We start from the raw sequence: 14,784 nt of genomic DNA, 5'->3' as shown, positions 1-14,784 counted from the left end.
CTGTGAAATTATGACAAAATGAAAAATACAAAAGACGCATGTCTTAATTAACATAATTTAAATAAACGAATATTCGAATATTCGTTCTTTATGAGCTTAAATATTCGAGTAGTAAATTACTGGAAAATGCCCATCCCTAACCGAGACCCACCTTTACAACGGGGTTGGGTGTGGTTCGACTGATATGTGAACGCACTTGGACCAGACACAGCGCAACGAAACAAAAACAGGTTGGGATATTTCAAGACGCTCACCTGAATTTACAGCGGGATTAGTTGTGTATGCAAAAATAAATGAGCAGAGGGCAAACGTGGAGCAATGGAGAGGTAAAGAGCCTCATTAACGTTTGGTCCATCAAGCATATAATGAAAAAAAGGCACAAAATGCTTAAACGTTTAGTAAATACATCATAAAATAAACACATTTACTCTTGCATGCCGCATTGTTGTTGTGGATGATCGGACTTCTGTTGGATTAAATGTGTCATCAATGCCGACCAATCGGATGGTGACCTTATACTTATGCATTAAGGGTTCGTTATCTTTAGGTTCGCTGATAAAATTAATAAATTGTTTTCTTTTTTTGGTCCGGACCAAAAGATCCGAACTTTAAGTTCCTTTCCGCCATACAGATATTGTAGGGTTTTTTACATTTACGCTTTTATCCAAAGTGACATAGATTGCATTCAAGGTATACATTTTTTATCAATTTGTGTGTTGACCATGACCTTTGTGCTTTTAACACAGTGTCTACCATTTCAGCTACAGGGACACCATTACAGAATGGGGCTTTAGGTACAGAGTTTATTGTGGCACAGGAATAACATTTTACAAGTAAACATCACAACTTGTAGTCATGCCTGAATAAATGCGGCAAAAAACAAAGCTGAAAAACAAAAAGAACCCTTGAAAGCACAAACAATCAATCTTTCCTAGACAAAGGCTCTTTTGAATGCCGATGGTTCAGGTTACCGCACAGCTAAGATTGAGAGACAGGCAGGAAAATAAAAAACAGGAAATGTGTTAGTGTGGGAATGCTAGTGTTTAAAATAAATCGATGCCTGGCAGATCCGGTTGAGTATCCAACTGTTCTCAGGACCAGTGGCCGGTCAGGTTTTCTCTTCTTTCTGAGGTCAATCTCCTTTTCTCTTAACTATTGATTTCCCAGTCGGCTCTCATACACCACTGCCTGTTCTCTACATCAAACACTCACCTGTACATGCATTGCACTGTTGTTGTTTTCCTTTCTCAACCATTGACACCTGTATTGTTAAAAGAATCCGTTCAAAATTAATCTGTAATTTATGGAAAATAAACGTGTTAGGTTAGCAGTAGAGGTCTTCTCTGGTCCAAAGAAATGTACCCGACCCGAAATGACCCGAATCACTTCATACCCGAACCTGACGTGCAAAAAAAAATTTTTTTTAAAGAAAGACCCGACCTGAGACAAACCCGAGAAAATTAGACCCGAGTCCGACCCGAACTAGTGAAATTTTTTTTTTAACCGACTGGAACCGAATGTAAACGGCACTGACGTGTGTGCATTCTGCAGACCCACGCGCAGCAGTCAGACAGAAAGAAACTCCGGTGGCCTTGCAACCAATTTGGCGAGCTGCTCCATTTGTTTTACTTTGTTATCTGACGACGACACCAACGTAACCGCTAAAATGTACATTTATAATTGACTGACATGTTTGTCTCAACGAAAATGAACCTTCCAACAACCACACAATGTCGCAAGCGCTCTTGGCAAACAGATGAGAGGTTTGAAAAGGACATTGACGCACACAGGCGAGAGAGTTCGGGTCTTCTCGGGTCCGTTCAGAAAAAACACATTCATTTTTAAATTACCCAAGACCCGATGCCGCTATTATTGTACCCGACCCGTGTCCGAGGCACATGTGAAACTTTTAGACCCGAACCCGATCGGGTCTCGGCCCGGACTTCGGGTTTTCGGATCTAAGTGGACACGTGAAAACCTCTAGTTAGCAGTAACTACCGACATCTCCCCCCAAGCCAGTTTTCCCTCTTCTCGATCTGCAAACCTGTTATCAATTGTTGCATTTTTTTTTTTTTTAAGATTTTAGTTGTATATATTGTAATTTTTTATTTTTTAAACTGGCGGTCACACGCAATTTGAATATGCGATGCACGAATTGCATAAAACGTAATTACCCAACCAAATCTGTGGGAGAATGCAAAAGCATTAAAATATATTTTTCCTCCCTAATGCAGCGTTTACACCAGCCGTGGTAGAGGCATTAAGCTTGAGTGATTTCAATGTTAAGTCAATGTGAAGACGCGTTGACACGCGTCTGGAGGTCTCGCGGAGTAAATCAGGCCTCATTTGCGTGTCTAGTTCGCGCAAATTGAGCGTTGCCGCGACAAACGCGCGAGTTGAAAAATTTGAACTTTGGCGGAAAATGCGCTGCGTTAACCAATCAGGAGCTTGATCTAGTAGTGACGTGATTACAGGAAGAGAGCGGAGTCGCAGAAGCTTATGGAAGGCCCTCCCATGACGCAAATTTCTACGTGAATTTGTCGAAGACTAGAATTTCACGCGTGGCTTTCACGCGCGAACGAAGCGAGTAAACTTAAAATGTTCAAGCGGCAAACTAGACGCGGTAGAAGCGAATTTGACGCCTCAAACGCGGCTGGTGTGAACCCACGATAAGATAGTCCGATGGCCAGGGCAGAGATCGATTTTCACAATAGCCCCGTGCTAGCGATTTTGCAAGACTTGCATTTACTTCCATTCATACGCATGCGAATGCAATAGACCGAAAACAGAAGCTTGTGCAAAAATATTTCACATTTTCCTGTGTACCAAAGTTCAAGGCTGTTAAACTCTGACCTGCTAATTCGTATCACGTGGAGACATGTGACCATTAGAAAACCTGTACATCATGGCGTGACCTTTCTCTCTATTGAAAAGCAAAGATGAACGAAAGTCGCTCCCTGCCCATATTCGCAGAAATGTCCAAAAATATTTCCATGCTCAAAATCTACCGTGACCGCCCATTTATTGTTACAGAATGTTAAAAGCACACATATCTGGGTTTTAAGCCAGATTTTAATAACAAAGTTGCTGTTTTAAAGTTATAATATTTAAGGCTGATTTATACATCTGCGTCAGACGGCATAGCCTCTGCACCAGGGGTCTCCAACCTTTTTGTTAGCAAGGGCTACTACAATGGATAAAACAATCTGGAGAGCTACCTTTTGATATTTTGTGTATTAAAAACTTTTTTGTTTTAACTTGATTTTATTTTATTTTACTTGTTGATATGTTTTATCATTGTAAAGCCATACGCGTCAATTTGCATTTATACTTCTGTGTCGTTGTTGCTGCGTCAAACTTGCAATTACACGTGCAGACCACTAGTGGGCAGTGTCCATGGGCATGTGTATAGGCATAGGTGTAACCTATAGTATTAATGCAAAATACGAAGAAACCTTGTTGTGTACATTGTTAAAAAAGAAATAACAGTAAAGGAGGTAAATATACGACTTTTGTTGCAGCTTCATTTGTTAAATATCATTCCTTGATTTGGACCATTTTTGCAAGCGAAATGCATACGAGGAAATGCGACGCAGATGTTTTTGACCTGAGGAAGGAGTTCTAGCATTTATTTCGTAGCACTTTTCCCAATGCACATTCTTTCAAAGCTGCTTTACAGAAAATGCATTTTTATTTAAGAAAATAAAGCTAAATGTACACCAACTTTTAGCTTGAATAATGGTGTTTACAATTGGCAAAGTTGGTGTACATTTTATATTAGTGCTCATTTTTTGACTAATCCCTAGCTGTTTTCTTCGCATATAATCGAAATAGGCTTTCCGTATATTATTACAGGGTCAATCCCCCTGCGGGAACCCAGTTTTATTTTCTCTGCCTAAGGGTACAATGGTGACAGTTCAAGATTCCCGCTGGGGCATTGAACCACCGACCTTCTGATTCACCAGTTCTGATGGTGCTACCTTTGTATAGCAGCTTAACTTTTGGCATAATACATATGGGATACAGCCGGATTTGTTGTTTGTAGGTTACGTACGCATTTGACTTTCAGCATGGTGTGTATTGACCGCGTCTTTCTCCTTCCTTCACAGCCAGGGCCGCTTTGAGGTGCTTGGCGGGGGGAGTCTGAGGATCTTCAATCTGACAGAGGATGACGCTGGCATGTACAGTTGCCTGGCTGACAACATCAATGCAACCATTGAAACCCAGGCTGAGCTCACATTGAAAGGTAAAATCATTGTTTCAAAGACATGAAAATAGTTCCTTATGGACATTACCGCTCGCATTGTGTGTTATTTATTACAAACAAAACAATTTGTTACTTCACATGAACATAATATCTTCCTCCGCCTTTTCTATTGATGACTCCATTCCTTTTCAAATGAGTTTTTTACGGATAAAATGAAATCCCAGCTGAACACAGTTTCCTGTTGATTTTAAAGTGATTGATTTTGCACCATTCACATGAAGCATTGCTTAATCTAGATGACATTATATTTAGTAATTTAATTGCAAATTCTGGTGCATGAAGCACATGAGGATTCAGGTGGGACTGACACAAGATTGTCTGAGGACAAAGAGGTCGCGAGATGCTTCAGACTGCTGTGAAATCACATTGAATAGATCAAAGCATGAACCGAGCTGTAGATTTCATGCAGATATGTGGTGTGTAATATGCTTTGGTCATCTGTCCGTCTGCTGGGAATCGATCCTACAGTGTGACGAGGAGATAAAAGAAACCGAAGGGAAGCCCTCCCGAGTGGGTGTGAGATGTTTTTTGTTGGAGAGCTACTGTAGTACACAAGCAAAACACAATTCCCAACTCGCTGAAGAGGTGCAAAACAAAATTCTGTGCTTGCACCTCCCATAGTCCCAGCCAATGTTAAATGTGTTACCGATAACATTTGTGAGATGTTGTAGTTGAAAATAATTTTATTAAAAATTTAAGATTACAGTGATCACTTAATAACTTTCACTTTAAAAATGCTAAATTAATTTATGGGGCCAGATTTACTAGCACCTTGCGCCAGCGCTAACCATCATTTTGGCATTTAATAACGACTTTCAGGATTTACTAAAAACGCGCAGTGGATAATTAGCGCTGAAAAGGTCTAGTTATTTTTGCGACTGACCTTTTTTGCATATGCATTTCTAGGAGTTTCCCTTTCAGATGCAAAATTTTGGGAGGAGATTATTTAAAAGATTCACTCAACGCGATTTACTAATGTTTGCGCATGTGTTATGACTGGTATTTGCACGATAAATTACTTTGCTATTGAAATGGCTGCAATGATTGCTATAAAAGAGGATTGTTTTAACATAAAACAGTTTATTGGGAATGCCAGAGGAAAATAATATTCAGAAATATTGTTTGCCAAGCCATGGTCCCGTACACACTGCATATTAATTTGGTTGTCACTTCACCTTTTAATGCTTAATCCTGTTCTGTACACACACACAGTTCAGTAATTTACGAGACTCACAACCGCATTCTACAACCGAATTAACTCCCGCAAAATGCAGGTAGTGACAACCGAATTTACAAAAATCCAGCACATTGTACATAACCGAACTGAACAACTAGTAGTTAATCAAGTGTTTAAACGTTCATCATAAACAGGACAGGTCTCTCTTCTGAAAAAATAAATGCTTAGAAGAGGAAAACGTTTTCTGTATGTGCGGTTCAGAAAATGACAGAGGCACAAGCGTTTGCTGAGTAGTGTTGCCAGATCTTGCACTAAAAAACAGTGAATAAGAAAAATCCAATAATAAACCGAAATAAATCTAAATGCTTTACCTCAAAGATCAAAATTTTGGGACCGGCACCCTCACACTTTATTAACACCAAAAACCTGATCGCTTCATGAGCCAAAAGCTATAAACGGTTGGGTGATTCTCACGAAACCATTGAAACACCACGGCACTAATGATTTTAGCTTTAAAATGTGTAATATAGTAACATTAAAAAGCATCAGAATTGACACAATACTGTGTTCTACCTTGCACAATGTGTGATTTCAACATAAGAATTTATAGTTGTAAATTTTATCTCATTTTCTGCTGAAATTCTCATTACCGCAATGTGTCCGGCTGTGTTTGAACATGCATTATGTTGTAATTTAATCAAATTAACACAAAAATATTAAGAAAAAAATAAATGGATGTTTTGCTAGACTACTTTAGATGACAAAAAAAATATTTACTGAATATTCATGTATAATAATAATGAAGAAAAATTAGGAAAATGATGTGTCCATGCCTGATGTTCTCAACACTTTTTGAGAACAGTTTAAGCACACATACAGAATTTTAATAAAGTTTGATTTTGAGCGACCAAGCACATGGACCAGTTACTTCAAGATGGCTACCAGGTAAGATCATTTTTTTACAGTTAATTTGAAATATTGTCTTGTCGGAATGCTTACACGACATTTTGATTATCATTACCGCAACAGATGCTTATTAAATGTTAATTTAATTAATAGAAGCATAATACTTTGATTTTAAATGCATGTGCAGAATCTCCAAATTATGTTCCTTCAGGTTTGTTATGTCATTTTGAAAATATGTCAGTGTTGATGTTTTCTGACTGTTGCGGTAATGAGATTTTTTAGGACTAATTTTTTTAATTATGTTACAAAAAGTGTTAAATGATGAGTAAACGTTTTTAAATTAATGTTCCCATTTACTCCAGACTTTGTTTTTCAATGTCTGGTGGGAAAAAAAGTAAATTTAAGCAATTTTTACATTTTCATGCTTGACATTTTTAAAACCAAGTTTTCGTGAGAATCACCCGGTTAAGCGCTAAAACGGTATTTACGTACAAAAAAGATGAGGACCTGGCAACACTGCAAGACCTCGTGCTCTGCGCTGTGAAGCAGCCTTACAAAAGCGTAGACGGAGGTTTATTGCAAAACACAATGCTGTTATTATTTTGGTCAAAGCTGTGCACGCCAGACGGCAGAACGTTGCTATGGTAATTTCTGTGTCAATCATCACATTTTCGGGAGTGAGTCTTGTTCCGTACAGACATGAAACGAACATTTAGGGGATTCACTCCCGCATTTTAATGCAGTTGTCACTCCCGAAAGTTTGCAGTGTGTACGAGACCCATGTTATTTTTATTTGCTTAACTAAATAAAATAGGAGTCACTAGGAGAAGTCACACAATACCAGACATTTCAAAACTTATTGTAAACTTTACTTTTTAGCGTACTATGGCTTCATTAGCTGTGATGTCCGTGGTGCTGAACTCAAAGGCATTACGTTAACTTATCAGCTTTGCTTTTGTGCGACCCTGAACTAACTTGCGCTGCTCTTAGTAGATTGTGTTGGTCATTATGGAAATCAGCTGTTGTGCCTGTGTTATCTAATTTGCGCTTTTTTAGTAAATAACCCGCAGATATTAACACTCCCATTGGCGCTTTTTTGGAATTGCGCTCTCATGCTAATTTGCCCTGTTTAGTAAATCTGGCCCATGGTTTGGTAAAATGTAGACCAACCTAAGCACTCTAAAAATGTCTGGGTTATTTTTGACCCATAATGGGTAAATATTGGACAGAAGACGTGCTGGGTTAAAAATTTTAACCCAACTGCTGGGTTATTATACCCCATGGTTACATAAGAACAATCCAACATTGGGTCATTTTTAACCCAGCATGTGTTCTGTCCAATATTTACCCATTATGGGTCAAAAATAATCCATACATTTTTTAGAGTGTGGGTTTAAATTAACTTGCTTTATTAAACGGTGCGTTGAAATGCTTGATTCTGATTGGTCGTGACATTTGCAGGTTTGTTATTCCCAGATAACAACCGCTCAAAATTAATAACACACACGGTAACCCAGATGCTGCAAATCATTTTGACAGGTACACTTTAATATTACATGCAAATTAAATATTTATTTTAATAACATATATTACATTATATTTACAAATTATTATACCAAATAGTGTGTTCGTGACTTTTGAATGTCTTGTTTTATCTTAGAACCGAAAGTAAATGGGTTTTCCTTGCGGAAGGTCCAGTGGCGTAGCAAGTCAGTCCCGGGCCCATATGCAAAAAAATTTGCAGGCCCCCTTAAGCCAAAGCCCCCCCAACCTAGCCCATTGGCACTGTTAACTGTGGTGTGCAGGTCTGTTAACAACATATACTTTTAATAAGGTAGCCAAATATTTTTACTTTACTTTTTTTCTTTAAAGGGTAGATTTAAATGAAATGTTTTGGGTAGTTTTTGACTCGTGACTAACTTCTCCGCCTTCTCTTTTCTCTTTAAGGCCCCACTTTTATGTTTATATTTGTCCATCCTTAATGTTCATGTAGATAGCCGTTATAATAACCTTTCACACTGTGTTTTCTTTTTTTTTGGCACGGCGATGCATCATGTAAAAAAATTATGGCGTAGTAGTCTACGGCAGCCGCGGAGTGCATAAAAAAATAAACACAAACAAGAAATGACGGAAAAATGAGAAATTATGTAGAAATAAGTAATCACTACACATGATATGCATACAAAAATATATTTATTGCGGCCACAAATAAAAATTAAATTGAATTTTTTTTTTATTAAAAGCTGGGGCGGGCCCCCTATTGGCCCGGGCCCATTTGCACGTGCATACCCTGCATGCCCAGACGCTACGCCACTGGGAAGGTCTGCATCAGTTGAGCAGATGAGCAAATAAAGTATTTTAAATTAATGTTTAATGTTTCTTACCTTACTTTTGAGCAAATAGCTGTGTAAAACTGGGGGCTGTGAGATTGTGCCAGGGGGCCCTAGTTTTTTTAACTTTATAAAATACATGAATTTATCATAAATGCTGTGTAATTAAACCTCAGAAAACAATGCTACTAACCAACAGCACTAAATTTATTTATTTATTTTGATGAGTTTAAATAAAATAAAAGCATTTAGGGATCTAAAATTCTTAAATGGCAGCTAAACAAAAAAAATTTTACACTTACATTTATGCATTTGGCAGAAGGTTTTATCCAAAGCAACAACCTAATCATTTATCAATTGATTTTATTTCGAACCCATATAATAAATGATTATAATACAATTTGTCCACAGAAACATTATCAATATCAAAAAAATTTCATACATAATTTTGAAAAGGACAAAATGACAATGCAGCATGTTGGGTTAATCCCTTTTTGACCCAATGCTGCATTTTTTTTCAACTCAGTTACGTCTGCACGAGCCCATCCACTTACAATATTAGTCCCAGTTCAGTAAAGACTTTTAAAAAAACATCACAGCTTTAATAAAAAAACAAGTTTGACTGAATAATTCATGTAGCTAAGTGCTTTAATATATGACTTCACATTTCTGCCTTTTAAACCCTCTGGTGTGTAATTTTCATATCCTTTCTCGCTAACATTTTTTCTGTGTAAATGTCAACCAGCTGCGCATAGTTATCCTTGATGCATGCATGACAAGTAAACATGCAGCGAGGTGTGGTAGCATAAGAGGGTCAAACTCATTCGGGAATGCCTAATCTCTGTGTTTTTGTTATACAGGTGAGAAACCCAAAATCCTATTAAATTTTCATACACATCTCTTGTGTGCCACGCAGAACACAAGGGATGGGCTTGTATCCATCTTGTTTCTCCGCCTGTCCTGAAATGTTACAGTACTGTATGTGCTGAGGTTTGACATCGTCTGTAGCAGCAGGAAACCTGAGATATATTCTCATCCTATGTGGTGAGGATGTATGAGCCAGTCAATGGATGTGATCGAATACATTTTTAGATCTTTCCTTGTTATATTCTGCTTTGCTCAGAAATGAAAGCAAGGGTTAGGGTTGAATAAAACAAATGCCGGATATCGTTTTAAGGAAGATTTAGGAGCTGATGACAGACACTGAATGGATGCTTGCGATTGTGTTAGGGGCGGGGCCATTTTTGATGTCTCCATTGTGTCATCGAACTACAGTTTTAGCCCCGCCCAAATAATACTGAACACAGAAATGGGGGGAAACTGTTTAACAGTGTAACTCCACAATTCAGTACTACATAGGTCACAGTCTTTGTAAGGTGTTTCAGCAATACATTTATAATGTTTTTAGAAATAATTTTCAAGATTGACTTTACAGGGAGTTTAAAATGTTTGGTTATTAAAATGTTGATGTCAAAAAAACAATTTTGTCATTTTTTGTTTTCCGAAACGGTGCCTAAAACTGGATTTTATAGACTATTTAAAGTATTTGGGTGATTCTCACGAAATCCAGACTTAAAAGGTGTCCAGCATCAGATTTTTTTAAAAGCCCTTGAAGCCATTATTTTTTTGCACATATAAGATTAAGCTCTGAACTTAATATAACCATTATTTTTAGAGGATATAAAAAATATTTCCTACAGAATTATTTAATTTTTTAAGATTATCATTATCAAAAATTATCATTACCGCAACATGATATTACATTAAATATATGCATTTACAAACTCATGTTTCAGTAATGAGAACTAAAAAGTTGTCTAGGTACTATGACAAACAAAATTTTAACTTTTATCTGGAGAGAAAAATAAGAACTGCTTACCTGGTAGCCATCTTGAGTGTCACAGTCAATTATGTCCCTTCCAACAATTATTTTGAAAATGTTTGTTACTTTAGGGCTTTAAAAGTGATTGAAAATTGTTGCGGAGGATGAGAAAATTGGTCTTTGACACATTTATATTCCTTATTATTGTCTCTACATTTACAATGATCACCAAATACCACATGTTTCTTTACTGTAAATGTTTATAGTATAACATGCCCTGAAGATATTTTTATTTTTTAGATTTTTTAATTATAAATATTTCCATGTCAAAGAACCAAAATCCAGTCATGCACACGTTGCGGTAATGAAAATTTTTCCCTTAAATGTGAAAAAAAAACAAAATTGGTTTGTATGTTGTCATTTGAAATCATATGCAAAATAGTACATAAAGAGATGTTTGTGACTATATGCTTCTTATTTTGATACTCTTACTTTGCATTTCCTTTTTTTTTATCAAAATGTTTCATGACACCTCATATGTCTAATTTCGCGAGAATCACCCATTTGCATCTCAGACATTTCTCAAGTAGGTAAATGATGATGCCTTATGGATTATAGGAAATAAATATTTGTTTTAGATGCTCACAAACCATCACTTATGTTTTTTGCTCATATCAGCTCCCCCACAGTTCTTGAAGAAACCCAAAGACGTATACGCTCACGAAGCCACAGACGTCATCCTCGAGTGCGAGGTCATCGGCTCTCCCGCTCCCACCATCAAATGGGTGAAAAACGGAGATGCCGTCATTCCCAGCGACTATTTCAAGATTATTGTAAGTTGTTTACATGACAAAATACTTCATACAGACATGCACTGAATGTACTAGCAGATGCGCTGATGTTCTTCATGTTTGTCTCTTTACAGAAGGAGCGGGACCTGCATGTGTTGGGTTTGGTCAGATCAGATGAAGGTTACTATCAGTGTTTAGCTGAGAACGAAGCTGGGAACATTCAGTCTGGTGCTCAGCTCATCATTTTGGATCAAGGTATGTTACAGAGAGCAGATTGATCTTTTATAAATCATTGTTTGCAGTATTTACATTATAGTGAAATCATATTCTCTGTACACCTTGTGGAAAAATCCAGCGAGTTCACTTGCGTTTGATGATAGATGGTTTTACATGGAGTTTAAAGGAAAACACCACAGTTTTTCAATATTTTACTATGTTCTTACCTCAACTTAGAAGAATTAATACATACGTTTCTTTTTTCAATGCATGCACTTTTAATCTTTGTACAGCGCTTCTTGAATTTAGCATTTAGTTTAGCCCCATTTATTCCTTAGGATCCAAACAAAAGTTTTATTTTGTGCCACCATACTTACTCGTGTAACAGTCTTTAAATAGGGAAAATATGGAAGTGTTTGTTGGCTTCTAAATTCATCTATTTTTGGAGACATAGGAATGAATGAGGCTAGGCCAAATGCTAACACATCCACAATGCACTGTACAAAGATTAAATGCATGCATTGCATAAAGATATGTATGTATTAATTCTTCTAAGTTGAGGTAAGAACATAGTAAAATATTGAAAAACTGTGGTGTTTTCCTTTAAACTGGTTATATGTCAGTGTGGTTGGTTAATCAAAAGCTGTATTGGCTGCTAGGGCTAACATTGATCGGACAGGTCATCTTAGTTAAATTAAAGCTGCTAAGCCACATTAAACAAAATAAAGCTTTTGGTTCTCTTCTCAACTGTGCTCAAAAAAATGAATCAATCCAACTAAGTTATTATAATGATCACAGACGTTCTGAGTTAATTATGAATTGAGGGGGCGTTCATGTGCAACTTCCAAATCTGTAACTTGTAATCCTATTGCATGTTAAATCTCTTTTAAAACCGCCTCCAGGGCTTTGCTGTATTTTTCTCCGTCTTACACTTACTGGCCGTGTTAATGCTTTTCTTTTGGCAGGCGTCTCGGTTTGTTCTAGTTAAAGCTGCTAGTCAGGTGTGATTGGAGGAGTTTTGAAGCCTTAGTCATGTTGGCCATCTGGACAAGCACATGGTGGATTAGGAAACACGGTCACTTATCTTCACTTATTGCTAGAGCTGATTGCTGAGTTTATTAAGTTACACACACAGTGAGTTTTGTGGCACGGTTTATTGAACCTAATATTATTTTATTTTATAACATGTGCTGCCTTTGTCTTCACTGTGTTTTCTCCATAGCTACAATGTTTTTGTTATCCTCGTGATCTGGATTTAATGGATTGTAACTACACAAGTGAAGCATAGCTGTAATCGCAGATTTATTTCTGATGTTTAAATAACAAAATTGCAGTCATGTTTGCAAACGATTGGGGTAGCAATTGAAGTCTAGTTCAGTGCCATAGACTTTTATATGACATCAGTACTGTAGTAGCAACAATTTAGGACACCATAGCACATACGGATACCTATGCAGAATATCTTATTCTCTCCTCTGTTTGCAATGAGCGCTTGCAACATTGTGTGGCTGGCGGTAGGTTAATTTTCGCAAATTGGTTGTAGGTTAACTTTCGCAAATTGGTTGTTTCTTTCTGTCTGACTTCTGCGTGTGGGGCTGCAAACTGCACACACGCCGGTGCCGTTCACATTCAGGTCCACTCGGGTTAAAAAAATTCCCACTGGTTCGGGTCTAATTTCCTCAGGTTTGTCTCGGGTCGGGTCTTTCTTAAAAAAAAAAAAAAAACGTATTTATGCATGTTGTGTTCGGGCATAAAGAGATTCGGGTAATTTCGGGTCGGGTACATTTCTTTGGACAAAAAGTTTGAGAACAACTGCATTAAGAGGTCATTGCCTTGATCTATTAAGGGGTCTAAGACCTCTTTAGTAGAGAAGCAAATCAGGAAACTTCATTTGTAAGCAACACAATGTTTTGATCTGAATCTTTTTATGTTATGAATTTTCTTTTGGGGGGCCGTGAAAGGATGCCCCCTTTGTGGGGGGGCACACCAAAAAGTTTGAGAACAACTGCATTAAGAGGTCTTTGCCTTGATCCATTCAGGGGTCTAATAATTCTTTAGTAGAGATGTAAATTAGGAAGTTACAGTAATTTAAGACATTTGAACGAGAGTTTGTTTTTCAAATTTGCATTTAATTCCTGTTATCCTAAGCAGTGATTAAAAATTCCTGGCAAATTTTTCCTTATCTTTCATCTTGTATAGCACAAGTATCGTATGTTACCTCACAAAACCTTTTAGCTGCCATATTTCCCTCCATCTGATTTTGCAGGTTACGTTGTGCATCAGTCACTCCAGCTGTGTGAATGCTTGAGAAAAGCTGTATGAGAAATTGAAACCATAACATCCTATTTGTGTGCTGAGCACCACTCACTGTTATTCTGCAGCACCAATGAGATAGAAGCAATATTCTTAGCCGTGAGTTTGCAGTCTGAATGAACCGTAATATGATAAACAGGTCATGTAGTATTAAAGTTTTTCCAGGACAACACGTCTTTCTTTTGCAGAACAGATAACTAGTGTAGTCAGCTGTCATAAGCGTTCACTGATGATTTATGTTGTTTTTTTCCTGGTGCTGCAAGGTGTTATGATATAGAGAGATACATATAGAGTCACATAACAGTATTGGTTAAAGGTGATTGGCTCAAAAGAAATTGCATTTGTATGAATGGGATTGCTAATGGAGACTGTATATATATACCTCCTTAGTCCCAGCTCAGTCCAGAGTTTAAAGGGCACCTATTATGCAAAATGCACTGTTTGGACATAAATGTATGTTGGCAGTGTGTGAACATAACCACACTACTATGGAAAAAATTCACCCACTCATTTTTTAATCCCCATTAAGGTGGACATATCATGAAAATCTGACTTTTTCCATGTTTAAGTGCTAAAACTGGGTCCCCAGTGCTTTTATCGACCTAGAAAATGTGAAAAAGTTCAACCCAGTAACTTAATTTTGGTAAACCATTCTCTGCAAGCATGTGAAAAATTAGGTAATTGAAATTTGTCTCCCCCTGTGATGTCAGAAGGGGATAATACCGTCCCTTAATATGCACTATCCAACCACGATACTGCCATTTAGTGCAGAGATCAACTCATTTGCATTTTAAATGACAAACCCTCCAAAAAACTACACATATTTGCTCTCCTACAAAGTGGCAATTTTAACTACATGCTATAATAAATTATCTATATGGTATGTTGAGCTAAAACTTCACATATGTACTCTGGAGACACCAAATATTTATTTTACATCTTAAAAAAGGTTTTGTGAAATG

At 37.2% G+C, this 14,784-nt stretch overlaps 1 protein-coding gene across 8 annotated transcripts in view; it reads left to right on the top strand.

The window, feature by feature from the left end:
- The window catches only part of neo1a (neogenin 1a), a 203,621-nt gene that overhangs the window by 126,103 nt on the left and 62,734 nt on the right, over positions 1–14,784 (top strand). For all 8 annotated transcript variants that reach the window (XM_055214607.2, XM_055214658.2, XM_055214647.2 and 5 more), the window contains exons 5-7: positions 4,110–4,246; positions 11,181–11,335; positions 11,428–11,548. In XM_055214607.2, coding sequence (XP_055070582.2) covers positions 4,110–4,246; positions 11,181–11,335; positions 11,428–11,548 — 413 coding nt within the window. The remainder of the gene's footprint in view (positions 1–4,109; positions 4,247–11,180; positions 11,336–11,427; positions 11,549–14,784) is intronic.

The sequence above is a fragment of the Misgurnus anguillicaudatus genome, chromosome 21 (assembly GCF_027580225.2).
Source record: "Misgurnus anguillicaudatus chromosome 21, ASM2758022v2, whole genome shotgun sequence".
Classification (NCBI taxonomy): domain Eukaryota; kingdom Metazoa; phylum Chordata; class Actinopteri; order Cypriniformes; family Cobitidae; genus Misgurnus; species Misgurnus anguillicaudatus.
The sequence above is the reverse complement of the archived record's forward strand: the minus strand, read 5'-3'. Positions and strand labels throughout refer to the sequence as shown.